This window comes from Branchiostoma floridae, chromosome 8, assembly GCF_000003815.2.
Source record: "Branchiostoma floridae strain S238N-H82 chromosome 8, Bfl_VNyyK, whole genome shotgun sequence".
Taxonomy (NCBI): Eukaryota; Metazoa; Chordata; class Leptocardii; order Amphioxiformes; family Branchiostomatidae; genus Branchiostoma; species Branchiostoma floridae.
In genome coordinates, this window is record NC_049986.1 from 9,107,992 (window position 1) to 9,134,431 (window position 26,440).

General features: G+C 40.7%; 2 protein-coding genes across 8 annotated transcripts; one reads left to right on the top strand and one right to left on the bottom strand.

Moving 5' to 3' along the window:
• Positions 1-1,886: 1,886 nt before the first annotated feature.
• On the bottom strand, positions 1,887-9,858 carry LOC118421506 (transcriptional adapter 1-like). The gene is made up of 8 exons (XM_035828822.1): positions 9,542-9,858; positions 8,525-8,616; positions 7,839-7,946; positions 6,929-7,032; positions 5,842-6,054; positions 4,487-4,632; positions 3,326-3,485; positions 1,887-2,542 (listed from the first exon to the last, which is right to left on the bottom strand). Exons 1-8 carry the CDS (start codon positions 9,610-9,612, stop codon positions 2,378-2,380), a joined length of 1,059 nt encoding a protein of 352 aa, XP_035684715.1. The 5' UTR covers positions 9,613-9,858; the 3' UTR covers positions 1,887-2,377.
• Positions 9,859-11,574: 1,716 nt separating this feature from the next.
• LOC118420888 lies at positions 11,575-22,939 on the top strand. Of its 7 annotated transcripts, none has more exons than XM_035827950.1 (5): positions 11,575-13,267; positions 18,495-18,588; positions 19,316-19,579; positions 20,402-20,489; positions 21,137-21,413. In XM_035827950.1, the coding sequence occupies exons 1-4, from the start codon at positions 12,366-12,368 to the stop codon at positions 20,459-20,461; spliced, it is 1,320 nt and encodes a 439-aa protein (XP_035683843.1). In that variant the 5' UTR covers positions 11,575-12,365; the 3' UTR covers positions 20,462-20,489; positions 21,137-21,413. The 7 variants fall into 7 exon arrangements, 6 of the variants coding, with proteins under 6 accessions (XP_035683843.1, XP_035683846.1, XP_035683845.1 ...); XM_035827948.1 differs by having other exon boundaries at positions 11,591-13,267; positions 20,402-20,453; positions 21,137-21,528; XR_004831794.1 differs by having other exon boundaries at positions 11,593-13,267; positions 19,316-19,614; positions 21,137-21,454.
• Positions 22,940-26,440: the final 3,501 nt, after the last annotated feature.

Genomic DNA, 26,440 nt, shown 5'->3' on the forward strand with positions numbered 1-26,440 from the left:
TCACGCAGCTGGACATACTCGATATCCCACCAAATAATAACAATGTTCTGAAGGAAATTAGTCTCCTGGTTAGCCTGGGTACCATCCGGATAGTAGTTCGCTCCTACGTTCGCTTCTGCTATCCGTCTGGAGATGTGCACATTCAAACCGTTTGGCGGTAATGTCCGTTAATGAGCGAATAAAGGAATAGGTTCTAGAGCGCTTGTTCGATGAAAACAGGCCTCCCACGAGCGGGCGGAGGGCTTGTCCGGTGTTGGAACGTCTGTTCGAACGAGCGATTGAATCCATTCCATATTTCGCTCATGTGTAGGGACCAATCAGCGCCTGCTTTCAAAATTTGGACGATTCCAGACGTTAAAATGGTCCGCGTTCCCAGACGGAAAACACAGAGAAGCTGTATATAGTGTATAATGAATGTCAGAGCTAGAAGCGACTGTATATAGTATATAATGAACGCCGGAGCGAACTACTTTCCGGATGGTACCCAGGCTATCTCCTGGTAGCATGGTGGCAAAAGGAGCTTCATTGGAGATTGTTTCTGTATACAGTCAAACTTGTGTATAGCAACCACTCAAGGGACTGGAGAAATGTGGCCACTATAGACAGGTGGCCACTATAGAGAGTTACACATGATCTCAGTACCCACTATCTTTCTCACCAAGTAACATTGTCTTGATCGTCTCCATTCAACTGACCCTTCCAAAGTCAAATCTACCAAAAATGATTGATATGCGCAATGTTGGTAAATTTGCCGACAAGACTTTCGCTCTAACGTTCTGCTTACCGTCAAAATGACCCTGTTGGAAACTCCAAATCCTCACAAACTACGATTTTAAACTTGGCGCCGGGTGACATACGACCGCTGTATGGTCGCAATAGGCAGTATTTCTGTATCTATGGGACCTGAAATCGTGTAGCCATGGCTGCGTTGGACAGGTGGCCGCTATAGACAATTTCTTAATGCTTAGGTCAATGGGAAAAGTCCAAGGGACCGACAAAAAGTGGCCGTAACGGCCAGGTGGTCACTATGGAAAGGTGGCAGCTAATACAGGCTTGACTGTATAGAAACTGCGTGCCTGCCAAGAGGATCTGCTTGGACATTAATAGGTAATTAGTCTATAGGAGATTAGTCTAGGAAAAACTATGAGGAATGCATTGCATATTCAAGACATTGACAAATGCTCTGAACTCAACTGGCTCCACTTTCAAACCTCACTCCACTCTAGCTGCTGCGAAAGAAAAATTGTTTGGAGTTCAGAAAATGAAAATATGCAATTGGGCTATGGAGACCTTATTATAAGTTATTATACAAGACTTGCATTTTCAGTCTGGAAATTCAAGTGTGTCTGGAATTTCTTGATCTGGAGTTTCTTAAACTTCCTTTATAGAAGGATATTTTCAACAAGAAGACAAATAAACAAACACTGAATAGACACAGGTAGGGTAGAGTGCAGGCATACTGTATATAAAAATATGCTCTGTGCCTCTAAACATTGCAAATATGTGCCAATTGTGTAAACTCCTATGGAACCTGAAATTAAACTGACGTGAAAGTAAGTGAATCTACCATACCAGCAGCATCATTAATGGTTACTATAACAGGACCACCACTCAAAACTACAACCATATCACTTCCAGAGGAGTAGATCTCAAACCAGGAAGTCCTGCTGCAGTACCATACAAAGATGCTAGGAGGCCCATTATCGGACTTGACCTTTGTTTTCCTAACACCTACCCACCTACCAAATAATATGATAATCTATCAACAGATTCTCGAGTTATGCACACATACGTCCACAGCCACTCCACAATAGCACAACCGAAAACAGAAAAAAATTACCTCCTTGACAAAGTAATCATAATGATTGTAGCCCACAATTTGCTTGTCAAGTACAAAAAGTTTATTTTTCTTGGAACAGGATTTACAATACATGATATACAGTATCAAATTCTAACCTCTAAGAGGGTGAATCACTAACATTTGGAAGTCTATTCTTATATCAATAGTATATGCTTATGGTTAATAAAGAATGGCAATATCAATTATGATCTCATGTAGATAATGCAGATGTCAAATAACATCCCTTGTATCTACAACTGCATTAGGAATATCCACTGTACAGATATACAATAGTTGGGACAAATTCAATCTACAATAACAAACTTTTAATTTCAACTATACAATTTGAAAAGTCCTCAACTGTCATTAATAAGTCAATGTTTTAGTACAATTTGTTCTTTCATGAAATATGGAAAAATTGCTACTCACTTATTATTATTATGTGGTCCTTTAGGTGATAAATCTGTGTTATTTTTGATAATTTTGATATGAATGTTTTGAAATTGAGTTCATCAGTTGTTGTTGCTTAACAACAAGTCATATTCTGAGATACCTCTGCTGCTGTTCTATTCTGTGCTCTTCCTCCCTCTTGTGGATGTCGTCTTGTTCGAGCTCCTCGTGCGAGGGGTGCCACATACGGGACAGCGCCCGCTCCATGGCGAATATGTACACTGAGTGGGATGGTACTGCTGATCTGTTCACCTGCAATTAGGGGTTTTACAGTAAGCGTTTCACATAGGCATTGTTTAGTACAGACATTTTACTACAATTACATGTACACATGGAAAATGTACACCGTGTGGGATGGTACTGCCGATCTGTTCACCTGCAATTATGGATTTTACAGTAAGCACTTCAGAAAAGCATGGCAAAGTTCAGATTTTTTAGTTAGTAGAAACATGGAAAATATAAATGTACAAATCATTTGGGATGGCACTACTAATCTGTTCACCTGCAATTAGGGTTACAACATGTATTACACTCCAGAAAAGCAATGTTTATTACAGACATTCTAGCTCTACCGTAGTAACACAAGGAAAATGTACATTGCATGAGGGGCACTACTCATCTACTTCCCTTGCAATTATGATTTTTACAGTAAGCACTCCAGAAAAGCATTGCAAAGTTTTTATTTTAGACAGTTTGCATGGAAAATGTATGCTGTTTGGGATAGCACTGCCGATCTGTTCAGCTGCAGTTAGGGTTTTTAGTTTTTTACAGTAATCAGAAGAGCGTTGCGAAGTTCAGATTTTTTCGTCGTTTGTCGTGAGCATGGGTTGTCGTCATTGGTGGTCAGGGTGACATAATAACACACGCAACCACTGATTAAGAATTACAGAGCATCTATTCTCTGTTAGATAGAGCTCATGATATATTACAATTGAACTGCAGTCTTTATATTTCTCTGTCATTTTGGAAATTACAGTTTGATTTTGATCCCAGAATAACCAACACAGCGAAAGAAGCTGCTATCACGTTACTCACCTCTAGTCCCCTCACCACGTCCTGAAGCGAGATGGGCGGTAACGAGGGCGGTTCCTCCGTACTGTGGCACGCCGCCAACATGGCCGCCTCCTGCTCCCCCTCCTCCCATGTGGACCTCATCCCGGGGATGTGGCCACCACTGATGGACACTGTTGTTGCACTGCACAGCAAAACAAAATCAAAAGATAATGAAAAAAATCAGCTTTTCTCCAACTCAAAGAAAGTTGACTTCCTGGAATTATTTGAAAGCAGGCCTTTAAATTTAGCCAGGCATGTGTCCAGGCGTCATTTAGACACACCAGGGCCCGAAATTCATTTTGGGGATTAGGTGCACTGGTGCACCCAGCTTAAAAAATTGGGTGCACCAAAATATTTTTGGGTGCACCACTTAAATTTAAGCATAACCTAATAGCAAAACTTAGTTACAAGCTATCGAATTCTTTAACAAGTACCATGACAGACATTTTTATTATCTTTCTAACACTTAGATGTCAAGAATATGATGTATACTAATATACTTTGATATCTTTACATACATAAACCCAAGAAAATATTTGGGTGCGCCTTGTGCACCCACAGAAAATAATTGGGTGCACAGCTCCAAATTTGGGTGCACCTGGGTGCACATGCACCCAGTATTTCGAGCCCTGCACACTGTTCTAAAAATAACAAGAAATTGGATGCACTAGATGCCCTTACCCTGGGGAGCAAATCCTCTGACAAGTACAAAATTCTGCTTGATCAGGGATGCTACTAGGTTACTTGTGGTCACAGTTGAAGACTCTGACAGTAATTCTGCCCCTCAGGACAACTCAGAATGCACCATTTCAACTTAAAATGCTCTAAACCTCTGCACCATGGAAGGTAGATTTCCCCAGACCCCCTAAAATACTTGCGCCTTTATTGTCTTTATCACTTGCCACGACTCATCAAGAAATTTGGACTTCTAAAATCCTAGCTAAAAGCCTGCTTGAAAGAATATCTTGGTCTTCTTAAATTATCTGACACAAATGCTGTAGACACGTGATGTCAGCACTGGGTCAAAGTTCCTTGGAAGTCGATACGTTGTGACTTTGCACCTGTTTTTCTGTGTACCCAAATCTACAAATGTAGGTTAGATGCAGTACTACACGAGAATTCACACCCTGATAATGTACGTACCTTTCTGACGAGCTGGGAAGTCGTGCTGCGTTCCTGAGGCATGACTGTGCGGAGGTGGAGCCCATCCCGTATCTAAAGCTGCCGTCTCTCGTTCTGTACGCTCTTCTTCTGGTCAGTATGGCACTGAGGATGTCCTTCAGGCAATGCTGTGGGCAGGAAACAATGGTAAAGGATATGTTACAAAGAATGCCATGAGAACAACTGAATTTGTATTGCTATTCCTAACTAATCAGAAAGGTGGCTCTCCTGTACCTGTAGCAATTTTCATAGGGCAGACCTCAAAGTTCTGTTTTGTAGTGGAGGGCTCAAAATGGGAATACAATTATAGTGCCACTTAAAATCTTTCTTTTCCTTGAAAATTTTGGACCAATCTCAAGACTTTTGTGGGTTAGAAGGAACAGGTAATTGTCCTGGGCAAGTGAAAGTGCCAATTTGGCAAGCACATGTCCTACCCCACTTGCCTGATTGGGCAAGTAAGATTTTTTTAATGAGATTTTGATATACTTGTTACGTTTTGCAGTCATAGAATCAAGCATTGTTCAACACAGAAAAATAGAGCCAATGATCAAAGAATTGGTTGGTTTGGGCAAGCATTTTTTATGTACTTGCCCTATAGGCAGGGCTCGAAATACCACCTGCATAAGCAGGTTAGTGCGGGTAAAATTGGAGCTATGCAGGTATTTCTGGTGTCTACCTGCACCTAACCTGCACTGGTCCATATACTGGGTTTTATACATAAATGTCCCATGATGTAGGTGTAGATGGATTGTTATTAGCTGCATTGACTGTTACCACCTATATATACATATATATAAAAGAAAAAATAGCATTGATTACTAAACAATTTTAGTAGGATCCATACTGCCTAAATTCTGAGTGGTGCAGGTAAAATCTGTCTGGTGCAGGTAATTTTCAATATTACCTGCACCCAGGGCTCTAGCCAGCGTCCGTTTCTTGCTGCGTGTGATGGAAAAATTTTAAAACCAATCCGTCAACTTTGACGGACAAAAATCCTTGGTGGAAGCTACAGGCGGCTTGGGGACGCTGTCCACGGCCGTAAATGCCTCACACTGTTTGTTTTACTATTGTTATTATTGTTGACGCCCTTTCGCATACGATAATCTCATAAAAACCCGTTTTTCACGGTCTCAGTTCAGTCCTTCTAACTAACTTTCTAATAATGTTTTTGTGGTTTTTGCGACAATGGGAATGGCCTGACGGAAAAAAAATTCGAGCTGGCTAGAGCCCTGCCTGCACCAGTGCAGTTATGGAGAAAAAAGTATTTCGAGCCCTGCCTTTTGGACAAGTGGATTTTTTTAAAATTTGTATTGTAAAGATGGAACTCTGATCCTCACCTCTGTAGCGAACAAGACCAGGTGTACGGCCTCGTCCTGGGTCTGTTCTAACCCACACTCCCAGGCGGTCACCATCAGCCTGCCGGTCAGCATGCCCAGGTCAGGCAGGGTCATCTGTCTGGCACAGAACCCCACCAGCTCGCTCTCCTGGTGGTTAGACTTGATGGTGGTCTCTGGGAGGTCCATGAAGGGACTGGCGGGGACAAACCGATGCTGAGGAAACAAGAAAAAAGGTTGAAAACACAAATTCCAGAGTTTTTGTGACTTTCGTCACGCCATTTAGCCCTAAAGCCTGGTTACTATCCTCTGTAGTATTGGGTGGGCCAACTACTCTCTCTTCACAGCCAGGGGCTGAATTGTGAAGAGCTTACAATATAAAATGAATGAAGAAGACCTTTATTGTACATTTTTACTTTCGAACAAGCTAAGTACAGGTCAGGGTGAATAGGATACATCTCCTAGTGATTCTAAGTACATTCTGTGTAGGATGTGATACATGACTGAGACTACAAAGTCTAAAGTATACTAGTATTCACAGGCTCAACTTCTTCTCGCTTCTTAATACAGTTGTAAAGAATACATGGTTTGTCTAATTGCACTAGAAATGTAAATTCTTCAGTGCTATCTAAATGCATAAAGCATGGGAACTTATCTTGTACACATTTGAAGAAGATATTTCTCTCATCGTTGTATAGTGAACAGTTAACAATAAAATGACACTCGTCTTCTACTCAAATTCTTTGCTGGAGAGGAATGCAATTATGTCTACCTTTTTCAACATGCAGTTTGTGTGAACTAACACAGAGTCTTGTGATGGCTGTTCCATGTCCAGTGTTTGGGGTACTAAGATATTTCTCCTCGTGGTAAGATGTTTTGAGTAATCTATATGTGCGTAATTTTTTTACGCATTTCTGTTGTGAAAGATTGGAAGTACAAAAAAAATCGCAAGGGTCTTGGTTCCCAGATGGAATAACAGAGAAGGAACGTTAACTGTATATAGTGTATAATAAAAGTTGGAGTGAGAAGCAACTGTAAAAAGAAAAGTCCAATAGAAATCAATAATAAAAGGTTTCACATGTATGATTACCTCAAAATTGCCCTTTGGAGTCTTTATTTTCTTTTTGACTTTTGTTTTCTTGAGTTTCCCCGGAGGAAGGGTTCCCACCATTGCTGCGGCTTCCTTGTTGACAACTGGAAAAAAAAAACATAAGAGTGTCTTATTAGAACTAAGAAGATACAAAATACAATGTGCAATCTGTAATCTAACAAACAGAAAACGAATGGATCTGCCTAAATGTTGACCACTTGGACTCGCACTACTCTGAAGTGGAAGTATGGATCATTCTAAAATTGTTCAGGAACTATTGCTATTTTATCCATTGCTATGATATATACTCCATAGGTGGTAACAGTCAATGCAGCTAATAACAATCCATATACAGCTACATTATAGGACATTTAATTTGATTTATGTATAAAAGACAGTACATGGACCAGTGCAGGTTAGGTGCAGGTAGACATCAGAAATACCCGCACAGCTCCAATTTTACCTGCACTAATCGGCATATGCAGGGGCAGGGCTCGAAATTTATTTTTGGTATTAGGTGCACTAGTGCACCCAGCTTAAAAAATTGGGTGCACCAAAAAATTTTTGGGTGCACCACTTAGATTTAAGTAATACCCTAATAATAAAATTTAGCTACAAGCTATCAAATTCTTAAACAAGTACTATGAGTATGATAGACATTTTTATTATCTTTGTAACACTCAGATGTCAAGAATATGATGTATACTAGTATACTTTGATATCTTTACATTCATGATAAACGTAAGAAAATATTTGGGTGCACCCTGTGCACCCACAGAAAATAATTGGGTGCACCTCTCCAATTTTGGGTGCACCGGGGTGCACATGCACCCAGTATTTCGAGCCCTGAGGGGTTTTTTCGAGCCCTGCTAATGAGAAGCCTGAGAACTCCATGTAACTGTGTACTTACTGGCCTTCTGCTGCGGGGTGAACTTGCCGGCCTTCTGCTGAGCTGGACTGGTCTGCATGGCCTGACACTTGGCCAGGATGGCCAACAGGAACTCATTGTGGAAGTGAACTGGTCAGGAAAAGTATACCATTTCATTTATTGTGGGAACTTCAAAGAAAAACAACTTATAAAGATTAACACATCTGTAGACATACAGTGGGAAATATCAGTATTGAATTGCAGTTATCCTCTATATTTCCTTCTGACCAAAACTTAGATTCAAAGGGAGTAACAACAAAATAAACAGTACTAGTAAGGGAGTAACAAAATACAACGTAATTGAATAGCGTAGATATAAATTATTAGTTACACTTAGATTTTGCAACACAGTCAAAAACTAGTGTCTTTGTTTGTACAGGTGGACAAAACAACTACACGTGTATATACTATCAGAAATGCAATATATAAGGACACACATGAAGTTATGTCACCATTTTGTAATGATGAGATGTAGGAGTGTACGCCAAATACAAGGTACACTCAAGAAATTTCCAAAATTATATCTAGTTGCTTGAATAATTATTATTTGGCAAATCTTATTGCCAGAATGTTTAACTTCAAGCTTCATTTCACATTTGATGCATATGTTAGCGTGTATTAATTTTCTTTCATAGCACGCACATCAAACATTTGTACACTAAACCTACCATTGTCCTGAGTCAGCAGTCTCCTGGCCTCCAAGTCAAACTCCTCTTTACTGATCTTCTGTTTGTACCACAGTTTCATGTTGGCCCAGTACCTAGAAATTACACACATATGATATACACTTACTTTAAAGGCACCCAATGCAATTTTAGAGCATCAAAATTAGAAATACTCTAAATAAGACAATCGACCGACAATATTGACATCTACTTCACCATACTAGCACATTTGTATCATTATTTCGTACTTTGAGCATTTAAAAAGAATGCACAAAACATGCGGCAGATGGACCCCTTTATTTATTATCCCACAATAAATCAGCGCAGGATTGAGCCACTAATGCTTCGCTGTCTGTAATTTTTGGTGATTTTTAAACGTGAGGTCACTGAGCACTTTGAATCTGATTTGTGCATTCCCAAATCGAGACCTGATTTGACCAAGTGACGATATCTCTGAAAGCGTTCGGGGCTCATTGGTCATGTTCACATGCATTCCTAAAACTTGACATACATCAAAATGGCTGCCCAAGTAGGAAGCGCTCAGTTCTCACCATACAAGAACATCGTAGCTTTGCTCAATGAAGGTCAATGTGCAATAGAATAGTGTTATCTACACTTACTGTGTTTGAAAGAACGAATTTTAAGGCCTAATATTGGATTGGGCTCCTTAATAACACAACATATGATATAACGTTAACGTTATAATATTTGCCTTATCATAACGGTATCATAATCATAAATAATGATACAAAATTTTGCACGAAAAACACATGAATATTTGTAGTTATTACAAATAATAACTGGCATTTGGCGGGGGAATTTCATAAAAATTGTACTCTTTTTTGACAACTATTTACATCAACACTGCCCCCCTCCCACTCCTGTTTTCAACGCTTGACGTTTTTCCCGCCACAAACTCGCCTCACAGCAAACGAAGGCGAGCGTTTGGTTTGATCCAAGGCAAACCCTGATGTTCTCAATGCTGTGTTTGGTCTATAGAAATACAAATACGAGACTTACTGCTTGATATTTTCGCCCAGAGCATCGCTGAGATGTTTGCGAGCGACGTTCAGGTCCACCAGCGCCGCCATTTTGGTCGCAGTGCTGTATGGGAAGGACGCCGTCTTTTTTTACCTGTCAAACCTTCCGGGCTTAAAATAATCACTTGTTATTAGTAGAATAAACGTTTTTCTTGTCTATAAGAACAAGATGATGAATATATCACTCAGAAACTGTTGGAAATTCTCGTTATTGCGTGCAAACTGTTGGTAAAATTTCTAAAAATGCTGCATGTATCAAAAGCGAACTCTATTTGTCGTTGACGGTACTGCAACAGTATTGTGTCATAATTACGCACGATGTATTTGCAATGATTATTCTCGTCACTAGAGTTCCCCACTGATACGTCAAATTGATTGGAGCCAACACTTGTAGGGCAAAGCGTAACATTGTGAATTTGCAGCATCAAATTGTGAACAAAAGTGTTGTCTTTGAGACCATCACATGACAAAAAGACGTGATTCGACGTGTGTACACTGTCATAATAATGCGTTGTTGTAATGCAAACAAAATCTGTCCTGTTGTAATAATGAAAAGATAGTTCAATCGCAAGGTCCAATCGTATGCAATGTATAATATACTGTATGTATGTCTGACGCCAAGGTTGCACAGCTGTTTATTATCATTCGTTTGTGGAGTCAACTAATATTTTAATAAAGATACCAAGCCGAGTTGTCGAGTGATTTTATTAGGTTCTTGATAATCTGGCCATTTGATTTTACCAACATAAAAGGGCATAATGCCTCTTTAACAGTCAGATAACTACGATCCATCCTCCCAAAACCCGTTAAGGTTTTGGAACCGCCGACACATTTCGTACAAATTTAGCACAAATCTTCATGGTTCTTCGTAAAATGACACAGCTCATATTGCGATTGGCCACGGCTGCCTAACCAGGCTAACCAATTTCCCGGCTAGACAGGACGCCGGAAAGGTTCTGATGAAAGTCATATGTGCGTCCGAGACCGTAGTCATGGTGAGCACCATATTAAAACCGCTAGCTTTTGCCAGACCTTTGCAAATATTTGAGACAATTTCTAGGAATACTAACTGTAAAATAATGGCTTCTCAGAACCAGACACCAACACAAGCCAAAACACACATAGTGACATAGTATGTTTTCTAGTGGCACTTTTCGTGAAGCTTTTTCAAGTTCAAGGACTATATCATGTCCCAAAGCTTTTTTGATCATGTTGTCAATTGTTTGGGGTTCGGAGTGTCATATGGGTCATATGGAGCCGATTTAGATATTTTTCTGTAGCTATCCCAACTCCAAACTTCAACAACCTGAGCCCCCCCCCCCTTACCAACTAGATCCAAGTAGTACAGAAGATCACAGACCTAGCCTAGCCTATTGAAGACTTCAAAAGCTCTATGTCCTCAACATGTACACAGAAAGACTTGAAGGCTTCCGCCAGTAAATATGTTTCAGAAACCGTCAATCTTATGAATGTGCGTTATGTGAGGTCTGTTATAAAATCTCCAAACAGACGTTGGTAGAATGAATTCCTACGTCATCAGGGATTTTGGCACAGAAAAAAGACAGTTTGGGAAAGCGATTTAGCCTCCCGAACATCTGCTTGGAGATTAGCCTATTGCCTTTATCTACACACAATCTAAACATGGGTGTGGCACGTTTTACCAGCTTCTTTTAATGCCTGGCAGGTTAATTAACGTTTGATGTGATTATATTTGAATAAGGCCATAAAACAGCTAATCTTTATACCATAGCCTAGAGTTTTATGGGCTTTATACACACTCCGTATGCTGCAAATAGAAATGATCCGATCCAGTATTTCCATTTAATACTGTGTAAAGATTGAGAAAAGTTAATCTTTTGATTTTTTTTGTCATTCGAGTAAGGGTAGGGCGCTGCCTTAGTGTATAGGTAGCCTGTGATGTCTATAATGTTATTGTTCTTGACATGCGTTGACTTTGTCTCTATTGAGTATTAGCGTGAGAAAACTAGAGAACTACTATTAAAGACATAGACAATAGCAAGTCCGAAGCCTTCAATTCTACATATGGCCCAACTCACCGAACAACCCTTACACGAAGATAAAGGATCTAATACATTGACTACAGGTATAGCCGCAGGCGATAGTACTACTACTATAGTAAACTGTTGATCCGCCCAACACTCCACTAAGAAAAACTAACTTTATCCTGACCCGTCTTGACAACCGACGATCTTATAACAGTATAAATGTCTTGAGCTGTTTCCTTGGTAGTGTGTTTAGCAACTAGATATGCCGAACGTTGTACTTGAGTTTGCATGGCTTGAATGGGGACCCGCGACGATATATTTTGTTTGGAGAACGCATAGGTTTTCAGTAGCCCGCGGGGGAAGTGGTCGAAGTAACCAAATAGGGGTAATTGTTTGTCTATTGGATCAGTTCATTATAAACTAGGGGGTTTCGGCGTGTTAATTTATTTCTAAAAGAAGCTTTAACTTGATACGCTGACACACTACTACTTTCTGTCGTGTTAGTAACAATTTCAAAGATTATTTTCAGGTATTAAGTGTACGTATGAGCGATAAACTGTTTACAACAAAGATACGGATACTAAAGAAACTTTGTATGCCCCTATATTTACAAAGTGTTACGTCCCACGATATGTTTTGCAACTCAGAAAGGCTCTGGGTGGCGTGTTTACTGCGACCTCTCTTAGTTGCTACGACCGCGACCACGGCTTCATTCAGTCTTCATTTCTGGTGAAAAGGCGGGTCATTATTCCTCCGCAGTCACCCATGTAGAGTAGAGATGTCGTCCTGCGGGGACCCATGACAGACAGCATGTGCCAGAGCGATGTGGTGCACGGCTTCGCGGCTCACCGGGACAGGGAGCTCTCAGACAACCTCTTGCAGACCGAAGACGACCTCGATCAGTTGCACGCTTGGCGGGCGAAGGAGGCGGACGCCTTCTGCGGGTGGGTCCCGGACCCGCGCGCGCCCCAGCGCCGCCCCAAGGATAACCCCGCCAACAAACCCGCTCCCAAACGCCTCCGTAGCACCAAGGAACGAAGACTCAGCCAACAGAACCTACGAGCGACGTACGAATTTCGACATTATCGCGACATCGGGCGCTACATTCAACAGTACCGCCGAGACCACTCCTGTACCGTGGCCCCTCGGGACACCAACCCTCACTTTACCTCGGACGCTCTGGTAGCACTTCTCCGAAAGGCGGACCCCCAGAAACCCTACTTGATACCACGGACAAGAGTCCAAGACGTCCCTGGTTGCTCCTTAGAGCCGCCAAAGTTAGGAGTCCTCCGTAGAGCCGTGACGGGGACCTCAAGAGATTGGCATTCCTTTTCGGGTTCATCTGTATCTCACCCGGTCACCGAGGAAGCTCTACCAACCAGTCATTCACCACCTCAACTTTCACAACAAATTCCAGCCAGGGGGCCGGAAAGGGTAGTGTCCGGAGCCGGGGACGTAACCAACACCGCCGGCTTTGGTCTCCACTTCACCTCGCTGAGCCGGCCGAGCACGGGTACTACAGAGAGTCGAGACTCCGGATCGAGCTCTAACAGTAACTCCAAATCCCTCCCGAACCATGGAACGCTCACTCTAGCTTTTAGCATCAACGGAAACTCCAACAGGCAACAACGCCCGCCTTCAACATCAGCTACTAGTAGTACTAACAAGCCCGCCAAACCCCAATACACATCCATAGTGAGGTAAGTGTGCTCGAAGTAATAATTTGAGAGTTTTGGAACCGCCCTTATCAAACCACTTGGGTTGTTCTTAAAAACATAGCTGTGTTGCGCAGACACGAAGATATGTCCACGGCATTCATTAACCAAAGCGATAAATTATCGGTAAAAAGTCTAGAAACTTTCTGATCTGTGCATCCTAAAATCTTACCCCTGGCCTGCTGTGTACGTGTGTGTATTTGTGTTGTTGTTTTTGCATTGTATTCCCGGCTATATGTATAAAAGTATGCATTCTTCCATTCATTGGTGGTATTCAAAAGTAATTACATATTTGGTCGGTGTATAATCTCGCCCTTAGGCCCCCATAGTTTAGCACATCGTGGTGTCGTTGTTATTTCCGACGCTATTTCGGTGGTATTTTAAAACCTTGCGGCCTTGCGAACGGCCTTGTACTTTGTTGTTCTTTATCTTAAAGCTAAGATCAGTAGTACACATGTTTTACTTCTCTACAATTCTCTCCTTTGACGCTCCCAAATGCCCCCAAAGGCCAAAGCGTTGGTGAGTTGACGTGGTCCACTCTTTTGGCTTTTTTGCATTATTCATGAAAACTCTTTTATCGAGCTAAGAAGACGTAACCCTGTTATCACTTTTCTCTATCACAAACACACAAACTTATATTTCATAGAATGAAAGTGATATATTTATAGCTAGCTGAAGCTTGACGATCTAAAAGTGACGAATTTTCTGTGAAATGCTTGCAGTCAAAAGAGTGTATATGTGTAGCCCGTGCTTTCGCATTTTTTATTCCTTGTGATTTAAATGTTTACAAACACTCCTTGTCGTTGTAAAACAAGAAGGAAAGGTGTAAAATATCCGAACATGGTGAGATTCCATAAATTATCATCTCGCGTTAGTCTTTTTTTCTTTTCATCCTGCACGTTTTGTTGGTGTTCCCTTGTCGCTATCAGCTGGAAGCTGTCAATAAATTCAAGAATGTCGCGAAAGAATGCAAACAGAAGCCGCGGGCACGAATAAATCAATCAGTTGTTTCTTGTCAATAAATTTTAAAAAAAGAAGCAGCACTTCTATCACAAACTTCAGTAAAGATTAGGCATGGTTTATTTTGTAATAGAAAATGTGCACGAAGTTTTAATTTGGAACGTTAACCACATGCAAGTATTAAATGGTAGAAGGTATAAAGAAATAAAATAGGAAAATTTGTTTGAGTCTTGCCATGTGTTTCACAGCTGGTATTTGTCATTAACACCTAGTTAGAAATGCATGAAATTGATGTAAACAACATCCGTTCCTTTGTAATTACTTGCTTACAAAAGAACCAAGTCCTTAAATGTATCCAGCATAACGTTTTTGCATAGAGTATAGTAGAGAATACTTGAGGAAATTATAGATTTTTGTTTTGTCTTTTTGCCAACTTTGGTTTACCCGGTATTCTGGAATTTGAGGCTCACTTTCAAAAAGCAAAAAGTTGCAATATCGGTATACGACGTTACGTAGATATTGCACTAATTTGCTTTTGAAAGTGGTACCTACCATTCATCCATCTCTTTCTTTGTTTTGCTCCTTAATCTAGGTTAGCATTTGTATCAAATGTTGTTTGTATTGTCAACGTACTTGTAAACCCTTTTAAGGGATACTGGTAAGACATATATCATAAGAGTAGCACAATTCAAAACATTTATAACAGTTTGCAATACAAGTAATGCATGTAATCCGGTTCTGACCAGAACGAATTGTGTCAATTTCACATTGTGTTGATTTCACTTCCATCTATATATAACTTTTTTTTTTAAGTAACAGAATCTGCTTCAGTGTCCAATGATCGCCGAGAAGAGTTAACGTAATTCCAGCCTTTTGTACGCCTTGTTTGTGGATAACAGCACAATGAATGGATGGTTTATTTGACTTGAGTGGGGAGGGGGATTGTACACAACTTGTTGCTTAGCTGGGTGTTTGTTGTCTACTTGATACGAGTATGTGGATTTGTCAACTACAAATTTGCATAGCCGTAAGGTGTATCACACAAAAATCCGATCAGATGTTACAAGACAAATTCCTGACGTTTTTTACGCTCTCAGTTTTTTTTGCAAATGGTCAGATCTATGGCACTAGAACGGGTTAAAACGGAAAGCTAGAAAAAACGTGACAATTTTGTCTCCTTGAAAGAATTGAACTGTAATTTCCAACACAAAAAAGCAAGAATGACTTATAACGTTACCAACACAGACGAACTTTCAAATTAATTTTGTCCCCTACTATTTGCTTTTGGACAGACAATGTGGCATTTCACTCAAGTTAGTAGCTTTTAACAGTGCCACATACAAGGTACAGGCAGAAGGCAGTATTTTCTTTCACCTCCCCGACCGAAGTCAGGTACTCATTTTTACACCTGGATGAAGCGAGGAAGGTCGTGTAACGTGCCTTTCCCAAGGGCATAACGTCGAGGGCACAGCGATTATCGAACTCTGGACCTGTTGTGAACAACCGTGGATAAATCTGCATGAAGAGAAGAGGAGAGGAAATTGTTACAGTTTTTCCTCACTATTATCTACTTCAAGATTAGTAACACATTACTATCGTAAACGAAGTGTAATCAACTTAACGTCTGTGTATTCTATTCTAGTATCCTTCTATGAAAAGAACTTGAGTGTCCTTGGGTTGTCCTTGGCGGCAGTTGTTTTCCATCAGCTGTAGAAGGTTCTCCTTCCTCAGACCGGAAGCTCTTTCCCCAAAAGAATACTCGAACATATTGACGTCATCTCGGCAAAATGTCGTCTGCAAACTTCGTCAGTACCAAATCCAGCCACTGATACAAGTACCGTATTTTCTCAAATAATTGCGTTATATTGAGCACGTGCATCTTGCTTGTATCACAATTAAGATGCAAATTTCAAAATTACTTTCGTTGCGTATGATAGACCTACATCGCATTTCAAAAGTTTCAATATACGGAAAGTTTTTGTAAAGTTTTCGTAAAGGAATTGACAGAGGTATTAAAGACAGATGTAGGTACATGTACCTAACGTTTGAATTTGTTTATTCTGTCCCCACAGGCATTTAGCTTGCTTAGTTTATTTTACCGTTGACCAAAGACGCCGCTTTAGTATTTAACTGTGCCGGATGGTGTTGACACTGGTCGAAGAGCAAACTCCACTGACAATGGCTCACAAATCTGAATGCGGCGCTACTGCACAAACTAAAACAAAAAGGAGACGCCTCTGTCGTTGAACTCTGCCCCTAAACTAACTAATTGCACAATAAATGTTTCTTTTCGACTGTTATTTTTTCTAACCACAAAGCCACGTCGTTTTTCTGCCTTGTCTGGTAGTTTATGACCACCGTATCCCAGGTTACAAATGCTGAATTCGTTTTACGGTTACTAGTAGTTTACCGAAAAGTGCCCCCCCCCCTCAATCGTGAACTGAATTTGTTTACACCTATTATAAACGTTAGACACCACGTACGTAGTACTGAACTAACTTAAAATAGTACCACAAGAACGACACGTATGTTCTAGCGTGTCCTCAGGGAGGCCAAGATATGACCTCACGAGATAGCAACAAATACTTCAAGTAACATCTAGGGTCATCTAGTTTGTCTGTACGATATCTGTCACTTCAATCGGCATGCACACCTGTAGGTTTGACCGCAGGTATAGCAGATTTGTTGTTCGTTTGTCACGAGTATACAGAACAATAATGTTTTCTGTTTGACAGCAACCTTGTTCTGAAATCCGTTAGGTTGTAACAAACTGTAATAAATAAAGAGGATTTGAATAGATCTATCTGCCAGCCGGGTGTTGGAACACAGAATCCTTTTAGTTGTCGAGTATACAGTCTTCCATACACTGTTACTGAAATAACAACGGAAGAGTAGGTTAGAGTTTCCACATATTTTGAAACGCTACAAAAGTTGCGCTTTGAATGGTTGACATTGTTCACAGAGTCCTGACAGAAAAATCACCAAGAAAAGAGGAGCTCTTCGATTTTCTAGGACGTTTTAAATTGTTGAACTTGAAGTGACTTATAGACAGTTGATTGATGTGTTTAGGCGCGGCTTGGGGCAGTCAGGGGCACCGACTGAGAGACATGTTCTTGACACCGTAGCTAATTTAAACAGTCGCTCAAGGTCGCCCGTTACCAACCGTCGCGTTCCGGCGAGGGTGGTGATGGGATATGTTGAAACAGACAGTTCAGCTGGCCTGTCGAGGTGGAACTTTACCATAAAAAAAGGAAAGAAAAACGTTAACACTAATCTAAAATTTGCTAAGGTTATGTTATGATCAAGTATCTATACACTATTGATATTCTTCTACATACCTACCTACCTAGTAAGTCCCTTGATCTACATACATCCATCTCAAAACAACTGTTACACGATGAAAAATCTCCAAGCAGATGTTGCAAGGCAAAATTGTTTGTCTCTAGCTCCTCGTTTCTGTTACTAGTAATAGAAACGGCCTGCCTAAAACATAAACGGGGAGCTAGATTTTTCGTTCCAATGTCTACCTGGAAATTGCACAAATTTTGCCTTTCTGTCTTGGATTGTGGATATACTGTGAAGTTTAAAACAATGCGTTACTAATACCCTAAAGTATTTTAGTGAGAGTCTGAGACAGTGGACCGGTTTGTTTCTGGAGACTGTTTTATTTGGCAAACCTCCATCGTTCCTCCATGGAGAGGAATGCTTTCCGGTTTACATCAGGGCCTAAACACGCCGGAACAGACGCAGCGGTTGGCTAATGTCTACCGAAAAGGCAGTCGCATATTTGCAGACTTCATGTACTCAGATGTCACTGAAAGCTTTTACCAAATGTAATTATTCCACGAGTAAAGGAAACGCCCATAGAAGCCCCCCTACTGAGTGACCAGGACCAGAGTAGTTTGACCGGAAGTCCGAATGACCTCTCTGTTTGTTGTGTGAACTCAAGCGTGGTGGGTGGTCAAATATTTGGACTGGTCTGGATGTAATCTTCGAGAAGATGTGTTGAGGAAAAAAATGGGGCGACTAAAAGAAACGTTACGATCTACCTACGTATACCTACCCTCCATCTGCTTGTATCGAGCACATACGATCGTAACTGAAAAACGTATCGGTAATGTAAAACAAAAATACAAAAATCACATTGGATGAGAATACAATCTTCTCGACAAGTAGGACGCATTTACGTTCGATGCCGAGATCCTATCTTGGTTTAAATTTCGATGGTTCTGAGAGACAATCTTTGTTTCAGGAGCGAGCCCAGTGCCGACTCTAAACAGGCCGATGCGGCGTCTGTGTCTGATATGAGCGCCACGGGCGTCAACATCATGGCTATGGACAGACAGGTAAGATTATGTAGTGTGAAGTGTTCTGTCTTCTCTTTCTACAAATAGTTTGACCAATTACAGTCTCAGCCTTCGCCCAAACTGTGATTCTGCTATTAGCTAGTTCACCGTTCCACGTACGCATGCGCAACAACCGGAATTGTAGGCGATATGTCAAAGGTGAAGACCCTTGAAACTTATACAAAACACTTCGATCTGGACATTGTTACGCAGATCGGGTTTACCCTTTGAAATATAACGCACGTTGCTGCACATGTGAAGTTGGAATAGTGAACAAACTCTGGACGTTTGGCAATTAATGTTACGTTTGAACTTGGAAAAAAATGCAGCCAGAATATTTAAAGCAAAAACGATTCTATCAATCGATGTACATTCTCTTTCATTGAAAGATGATTTCAAAAATTGGAGAAACTTTCAAAGCCGGTTTAAACTATTAACTTTATTCTTTTTACTTTGTATATAGCCTTGTTAAGCACAGGTCTAAGTAAATCTTGTGAAACATTACAGACCGACTTGTTCGGAAAAACTATTGAATACTAGTAGTACATTCTTTGTCAAACACTGTCGAAAGCATGTAGGAATGGCATGAGTCAGAGGGAAAGAATTTCACAATGTGTGTCCAACTGGATAACTTTTCACAGAGGAAACGACTTCTGTTACATTTTGTGTGCGATATGTGCTTGCACGTTCTAAATGTGTCAGTGTTTTTGTCACGTTAATTTTACAGTTCGATACATGGCAGCCCTACGCTCCCCTGCCTGCAGTACCAGTCCCACGCAGTAGGAGCGTTCCTGCACCGTCTCGGATACCCAAACAGATACACCCGAGACTTCGCTATACCATAGAAGCAAACCGCCGCCGAGCCACACCCCTGCATCTAGCCCCCCTGTCCCCCCGTATCCACCCGAGTGTCGCCGCCCGGGAGATGCTAGACCCAGAACTCAGGGTTCTCCGTGGGTTCGCGCCTAAAATGGCGCCAGGAGGCCTCCAGGTTTTCTGACATTGAATCTTCCCTTCTGTCTACAGGTGCGCAGGTGGTTGGGTCTCTTACTGCATGATTAGACCGATCCTGACTGTCCATCACAATTATCATTTCAACCAATAATAGCATGCCAAATAACAGTTCAACCAATGATAGCACGACAATTAGCAGTTCAACCAATGATCTATGGCATTAGCAGTTCAACCAATCATAGCATGGCAATTAGCGTTTCGACCAATGAGAGAGTGGCTGCGCGCAGCTGCACACTCGTCAAGTACTAACGTTAGTATCTTACATTTCTACATTTTGACACAAGTGGGATCGGTCTATAGCGCATGCCTTGTACTTACTCGAAAGCCGCTCTCTTGAACTGATCTAACTATTCTTCTAGCAGATATCGTTAGAGACGATCGTGACAGATATGCAGAATATGATCTCTCTCTGCCTGCTGTATTCTAGTACTGATAAAGGCGATCTTTCAAATCTTATAACTGCTGTCTCTTTCCGTCACAGAGTCTAGTGCACGTCTCTTTAAGCTTTAGCCTGTTTTCTTGAAATACACGCTTTTGTTCTCCACAACTGCCACTAGCTACTAGTTTTCTACGATTTTACTACAAGCACAGCTGGTGTTTCAATGGATCGTAGCTCAAGCATACGGAACATATTATTTCTCCTCTTGAAACTTTTGGCCGCGGTAATTTTAGAGGGTTAGAAGATATAAAAAAAAACCAGATTAGTGGTGAATCGTTGAAATACAAATAGTGACACCAACATGGCGGCGGCGTCACATTTGTCGAATCACGAATATGCAAATGACTTCTCTCCACACAGATATGGCACGACAAGAAGGGCCGTGGATACCTCAGCCTCGCAGCCCCAATCCGTAAATGATCCAACCCTGTATGGTTTTAGTTCCTCTGTGAGTTTTCTGTCCTTCTGTATGTGTCGACGTGTTCCAACAGGGGGCGCACTTGCACGGAGACTGTACTAATGCATGCACCATGTGATCTCAGAAATGTAGGGTCCGGTCCAGTATTTTACGTGTTGTTTTTGACAGGAGGGTGAAATAGAAAATAAAAACGTTGACCTCAAAAAAGACGTAACGCTAGTTCACCTTTGTCCTCGGGGTAACCTATTTCCGTTGTATTTGAAAACAGTATTTAGGACTATCAAATCAACAGTAGCTTACTTGGTGGTTTCAAACTGTATTACTTTTAAAATCTTGCAGTCAGTCGTTGTCATAGCCCTAAATGCCCTGTTTTTAGATACAACGAATATATATTACCCCGCAGACAAAGGTGAACTAACATTGTAGTAAGCTGCAAAACAGCCGTAAAACACTTACCAGGACCTTATATCTGCTTGGAGATTATCCTCTAAGTTGTCGTTGTCACTTTCTTTTTCAGCACTTAATTGCACGTGTTTTTTCTTTTTTAATTTTAATGCATGATAGACATACTCATCGTTTAATGGTATTTCCTGATAAATGTCTTCCGTTACAAAATACAGAGAGGAGCTATATTTTCCACATTGTAAATTTATATCTTCCTGTTATGTTTTATTCAGGACTTTTTGGAACATCTCGAAAACTTCACCTGGCGCGAGAAGTTGAAACTGCTGAGTTTGCAGGAACAGCGCCCCCTAGGAGCCTGGTTTCGTCAGCGGGGACAACAACAGGCCAAACCGCCCGACGTTCCCCGCGAAAAGACACCCGAGAAAAACAAGAGGCGAGCGGAAAGGAATTCACAGCGCTTCAAATGTCTCGCTTTGGACCCTGACAACGCAGTCATGGACCACTGGGACGGAGATAGACACCAGAAGGAAAAGCACGCGCAGCTCAACCAGAAATCGCTAGGTGTCGTTTTGTTCAAGAAATCGCTGCTTCCAGAGAGGGACGTGAGGAAGAGACTGCTGTTTAACGCGAAGGGGGGAGGGTGGAAAACGTACGCGGCTTCTAGCGCCAAGCCCAACCCTGTAGAGGCCTATCAGATACCGGATGACATATCGGCGATTCCGCAAGGGGTCGCTGATGCACGGGACGCTAAGAGGCTGACGGAGATGGTCTCGATCAAGACACGGAAAGAGCAGTTGAAGTCTCCAGGCAAAACAACGCCACTCTAAGGAAAAGCACTGTTTCTCAAGCAAAGACTACATGACAGAACACCGTATTTTTTGTTCAGGTGAAGAGGCAGTACCAAACAGATTTGCAGGGAAACGTTCAAACGTTGCCGCTTTGCCCGTGTACTTCTCTTGCCAGGAAGAAAACTTTTTTTTATCAAATTCGTCCGTTTATTTTCACGTCCATCTCAGAGATTTTGAAATCCGTCCTACATACTATATTTTAACAAAATGAAATTTTATTGGTGCTTTCCGAAAGGCCAAATCATTTGTGTGATAAGAAACGCACAATAGCTGCTAAAACAGTTGGCAAAATTGCATAAACCCCACAAAGAAATGCAGTCCAAAATAGGAACGTAGACATGTTAGCCCGTCCAATAAATTGTAAAAATTTGAACTAGACCCCATCAGTGAATCTATTTTAATATTTTGATGTAGATTCAATCGTTTTCGAGAGCCAAGATTCCCTCAAGTATACTTGTGCAAACTATTTATCTCAATACCGTTGGTCGTAGATGGTACCGTGTTGAAGTGACCTCTATCGATCCATGACAGAACTACACATGATATAAAGCCACCGGACAAAGCCATACCATGACATTAACACTATAACAGCAGGTTTTCCAGTACATGTATTTACCTAGTGTGAATAATGTGTTTCACTTCCACTTCCTCTTATTAAGTATTTCAGTCGGTCTATAAATATACCGAAGTTCTCGTGTTCTAATAGACTATTTGTGACATAATAAATATGTTAAAATTTTTGTTGTTGTGTTGTGTGTAGCGATACAGCCTCAAAGGCGTTGTATGTAAATTGTATTATTTTTTCGTCCAATGGTGGAGTCGGTAACATCATTACCGGAAAAGTATTGTGTGTACATAGAGAATGACATGTAAAATACTGCGGAAACGGAACGCTAGTTAGACGAATTTTGACAGAAATTGAAAGGCAAGGTACTGTACTAACAGTATCGTTAGATACAACTTATTGTGTGGACCTTTTAAAAGTTATACAAGAGTAGGTCGCTAGAACGCTAGGAACCAAGCATTTTTCTACAGTATCCAAGAGTGTAGTTTGCGACTTGTGTTTTGTATACGGGTTGGATGTTACATATCTATTCTAAAGCATTCCAAGACAAGCCACAGGCATGACAAGACATACAGATGATATATTTTTGGTTATCTTTTTTTGAAGAAACACTGCTGTGAGATATTTATATATTGTGGGGAATTAAAAAGTCTCAAATACTAGAACTTTCTGTGTTGTCCTTCTTAGTGTTGCGATATTTTTAAAGAAGTCTAAGAAATAATTTGATACGTTGAAACAAATTTCTCACCAAAATTTCTCACAAATAAGTGTAAAAGACTGGGTTGTAACAACTGCATGTAGGTATAGGTGCAATCACTGGTCAAGTTGGGATATTATACTGTTGAAAATATGTTCTATGTTTACGAGGGAAATTGCTTGGCTGTTATTGCCACGTCATAATGTGCCAAAAGACTCGCTCACACACACACACACACACACACAAAGCTATAATACGGAATATTTGGACAATACAAAAAGTAGATTTTCCTGCCATTTCTTTACATAGTAAGCTAATTCTACCATTGAGCATTGACTATCATAGTCTAGGCGATTGGTGCAAAATATGGCTAGAATTGTGCAAAATGTGGTAAAAGCATGAAACTTGGTATGATGAATCCTGTGTATGTACTAAATATTTTTCAAGGGTGGTGCCAATTCAAAATGCTGTTTCTTAGCAACGGTTGCTAGGTAACCAATTTTCCCAGCAAATAGCTACACTATTGACGCCTGTGCTATAATGATTCAAGTTACAATGATACAATTTGGTCGAATCATACAACAAATATGTCTCCTTAGCATGTTGTGCATATTCGTTTGTCAAGACCAACATAATTTGTAAAAAAAAAAAAGTTGTGTGGTGCAGTTTTTGACTAAAAATGTCTATTTTGGGCTTCTGATTTTTAAGTACATCGATAATCATTAAAAGTTTTTTTTTGTCAAACTACAAATGTAGATTTCAAGATCCCCTATCAGATACATTGCACTTTTAGTTGTTGCTTAGTCATAATTTTTTAATTAAGATGGCCGTTTTGGGCTATTTTTGACCAAAAATGTCTATTTTGGGGGTGTTAAACTATGATAAAACAAAGCAGCATAATTTGAGTAATACTTATCCAAATAACATCAAAATAAGTAAAGGCAGCAAGAAGCAGGAGAGTTTTCTTTTTCTAACCTTTCAAAGTACCTAGCATGTTTCTATGGCAACCGTTGCTAAGGAAAAGTTACTTCCATAGCAACGGAAAGGCTTGGATCATTATTAGTCGACAAAACTAATTGATTTAAGAAACACTTGTAGATTTTCCTGCCATTTCTTTACATTGTAAGCTAAATCTACCCTTTAGCATTGAAATATCAAGGCTCAGTGAGAGAAGTTGCAACATCAGTGCATCATACAAATATGTCTACAAACTGTGATCTTCCTACACGGAACTGAAGCTTTCACCCGTTATGGCGTCAAGATTACAAAGTGTGCGTTACTTTAATCGCTTGAATTGGATAGGGATACTCGTGGACAGATAGAAGAAAGTCATTTGAGTACTGAAAACTACTTTGTTACTTTTCTACAGGGATTGAAACCTATTCGGATTAATTCATATGCGGTAAAATCGGGGCCCCGGAAAGCTCCATTTCTACCATTGACGCTGAATATCCTTAACTTTCACACGTTTTTGCATCAAGATAACAAAATGTGCGTTACTTAAATCACTTAAATTGCATAGGAATACCTGTGGGCGGATAGCAGTCAGTCATCTGAGCACTGAAAATTACTTTGTTACTTTTCTACAGTTTGTGGATTACAATTCCCTACCAAGGCACCTTTCGGTAACCGCAAAGTGACCCCTTGGTGAAACCGCTAAGCGAACCCTTCGGTAACCGAAAAGTGACCCCCTATGATGGAACTTCCGGAATCCTAATCAAAATGTGCTTTACTTTTCTTACTTGAATTTCATAATAAAACCCGTAAGGAGTAGGCAGAAAGCAATTTGAGTACTGAAAATTACTTCCTTACTCTTCTAAAAGGCTCGAAAGCGAACGAAGTTTCCCCCTGTCGAAACCGCTAAGCGAACTCTTCGGTAACCGCAAATTGACCTCATACGATGGAACTTTCCAGAATCTTCAACAAAATGTGCGTTACTTTTGTGACTTGAATTACGAAGTTAAACCCGTAAGGAGTAGGCAGAAAGCAATTTGAGTACTCAAAATTACTTGCTTACTTTTCTACAAGGATCCAAAGTAAACGAAGTTTCCCCTTGGCGAAACTGCTAAGCGAACCCTTCGGTAACCAGAATTTCGACCCCATACGATGGAACTTCCAGAATCTTCAACAAAATGTGCGTTACTTTTGTCACTTGAATTTCGAAGTTATACCCGTAAGGTTCAGGCAGAAAGCAATTTGAGTACTCAAAATTACTTCCTTACTTATCTACAAGGCTCGAAAGCGAACGAAGTTTCCCCTTGGCGAAACCGCTAAGCGAACCCTTCGGTAACCGCAAAGTGACCCCATACGATGGAACTTTCCAGAATCTTCAACAAAATGTGCGTTACTTTTGTCACTTGAATAACGAAGTTAAACCCGTAAGGAGTTGGCAGAAAGCAATTTGAGGACTCAAAATTACTTCCTTACTTTTCTAAAAGGCTCGAAAGCGAACGAAGTTTCCCCCGGTCGAAAGACGAAACCGCTCAGCGAACCCTTCGGTAACCGCAAATTGACCTCATACGATGGAACTTTCCAGAATCTTCAACAAAATGTGCGTTACTTTTGTCACTTGAATTACGAAGTTAAACCCGTAAGGAGTAGGCAGAAAGCAATTTGAGTACTCAGAATTGCTTCCTTACTTTTCTACAAGGCTCGACAGCGAACGAAGTTTCCCCTTGGCGAAACTGCTAAGCGAACCCTTCGGTAACCTTAAAGTGACCCCATACGATCGAACTTCCAGAATCTTCAACAAAATGTGCGTTTTTTTTTCTCACTTGAATTTTTAATAGTAAAAACCGTAAGAAGTAGGCAGAAAGCAATTTGAGTACTGTAAATTACTTCCTTACTTTTCTACAAGGATCCAAAGCGAATGAAGTATCCCCTTGGCGAAACCGCTAAGCGAACCCTTCGGTAACCATAATTTCGACCCCATACGAACGACTTTACAGAATCTTCAACAAAATGTGCGTTACTTTTGTCACTTGAATGTAATAGTAAAACCCGTATGGAGTAGGCAGAAAGCAATTTGAGTATTCAAAATTACTTCCTTACTTTTCTACAAGGCTCGAAAGCGAACGAAATTCCCCTTGGAGAAACCGCTAAACGAACCCTTCGGTAACCGCAAATTGACCTCATACGATGGAACTTCCAGAATCTTCAACAAAATGTGCGTTACTTTTTCCACTTTAATTTCGAAGTTAAACCCGTAAGGAGTAGGCAGAAAGCAATTTGAGTACTCAAAATGACTTCCTTATTTTTCTACAAGGCTCGAAAGCGAACGATGTTCCCCTTGGCGAAACCGCTAAGCGAATCCTTCGGTAACCGCAAAGTGACCCCATACGATGGATCTTCCAGAATCTTCAACAAAATGTGCGTTACTTTTGTCACTTGATATGCGAAGTCAAACCCGTAAGGAGTAGGCAGAAAGCAATTTGAGTACTCAAAATGACTTCCTTACTTTTCTACA

Excerpts from the sequence above, each read along its gene's own strand:
- LOC118420888 (XM_035827947.1), top strand. The coding sequence starts at position 12,366 with ATGACAGACAGCATGTGCCAGAGCGATGTGGTGCACGGCTTCGCGGCT. Across the intron at positions 13,268-18,494 it reads CAATACACATCCATAGTGAG|GAGCGAGCCCAGTGCCGACT; the intron begins GTAAGTGTGCTC and ends TCTTTGTTTCAG. Across the intron at positions 18,589-21,136 it reads TCATGGCTATGGACAGACAG|GACTTTTTGGAACATCTCGA; the intron begins GTAAGATTATGT and ends TGTTTTATTCAG.
- LOC118421506 (XM_035828822.1), bottom strand. The coding sequence starts at position 9,612 with ATGGCGGCGCTGGTGGACCTGAACGTCGCTCGCAAACATCTCAGCGAT. Across the intron at positions 7,033-7,838 it reads CACCCCGCAGCAGAAGGCCA|TTGTCAACAAGGAAGCCGCA; the intron begins GTAAGTACACAG and ends TTTTTTTTCCAG. Across the intron at positions 6,055-6,928 it reads CTCCAAAGGGCAATTTTGAG|CATCGGTTTGTCCCCGCCAG; the intron begins GTAATCATACAT and ends TTGTTTCCTCAG.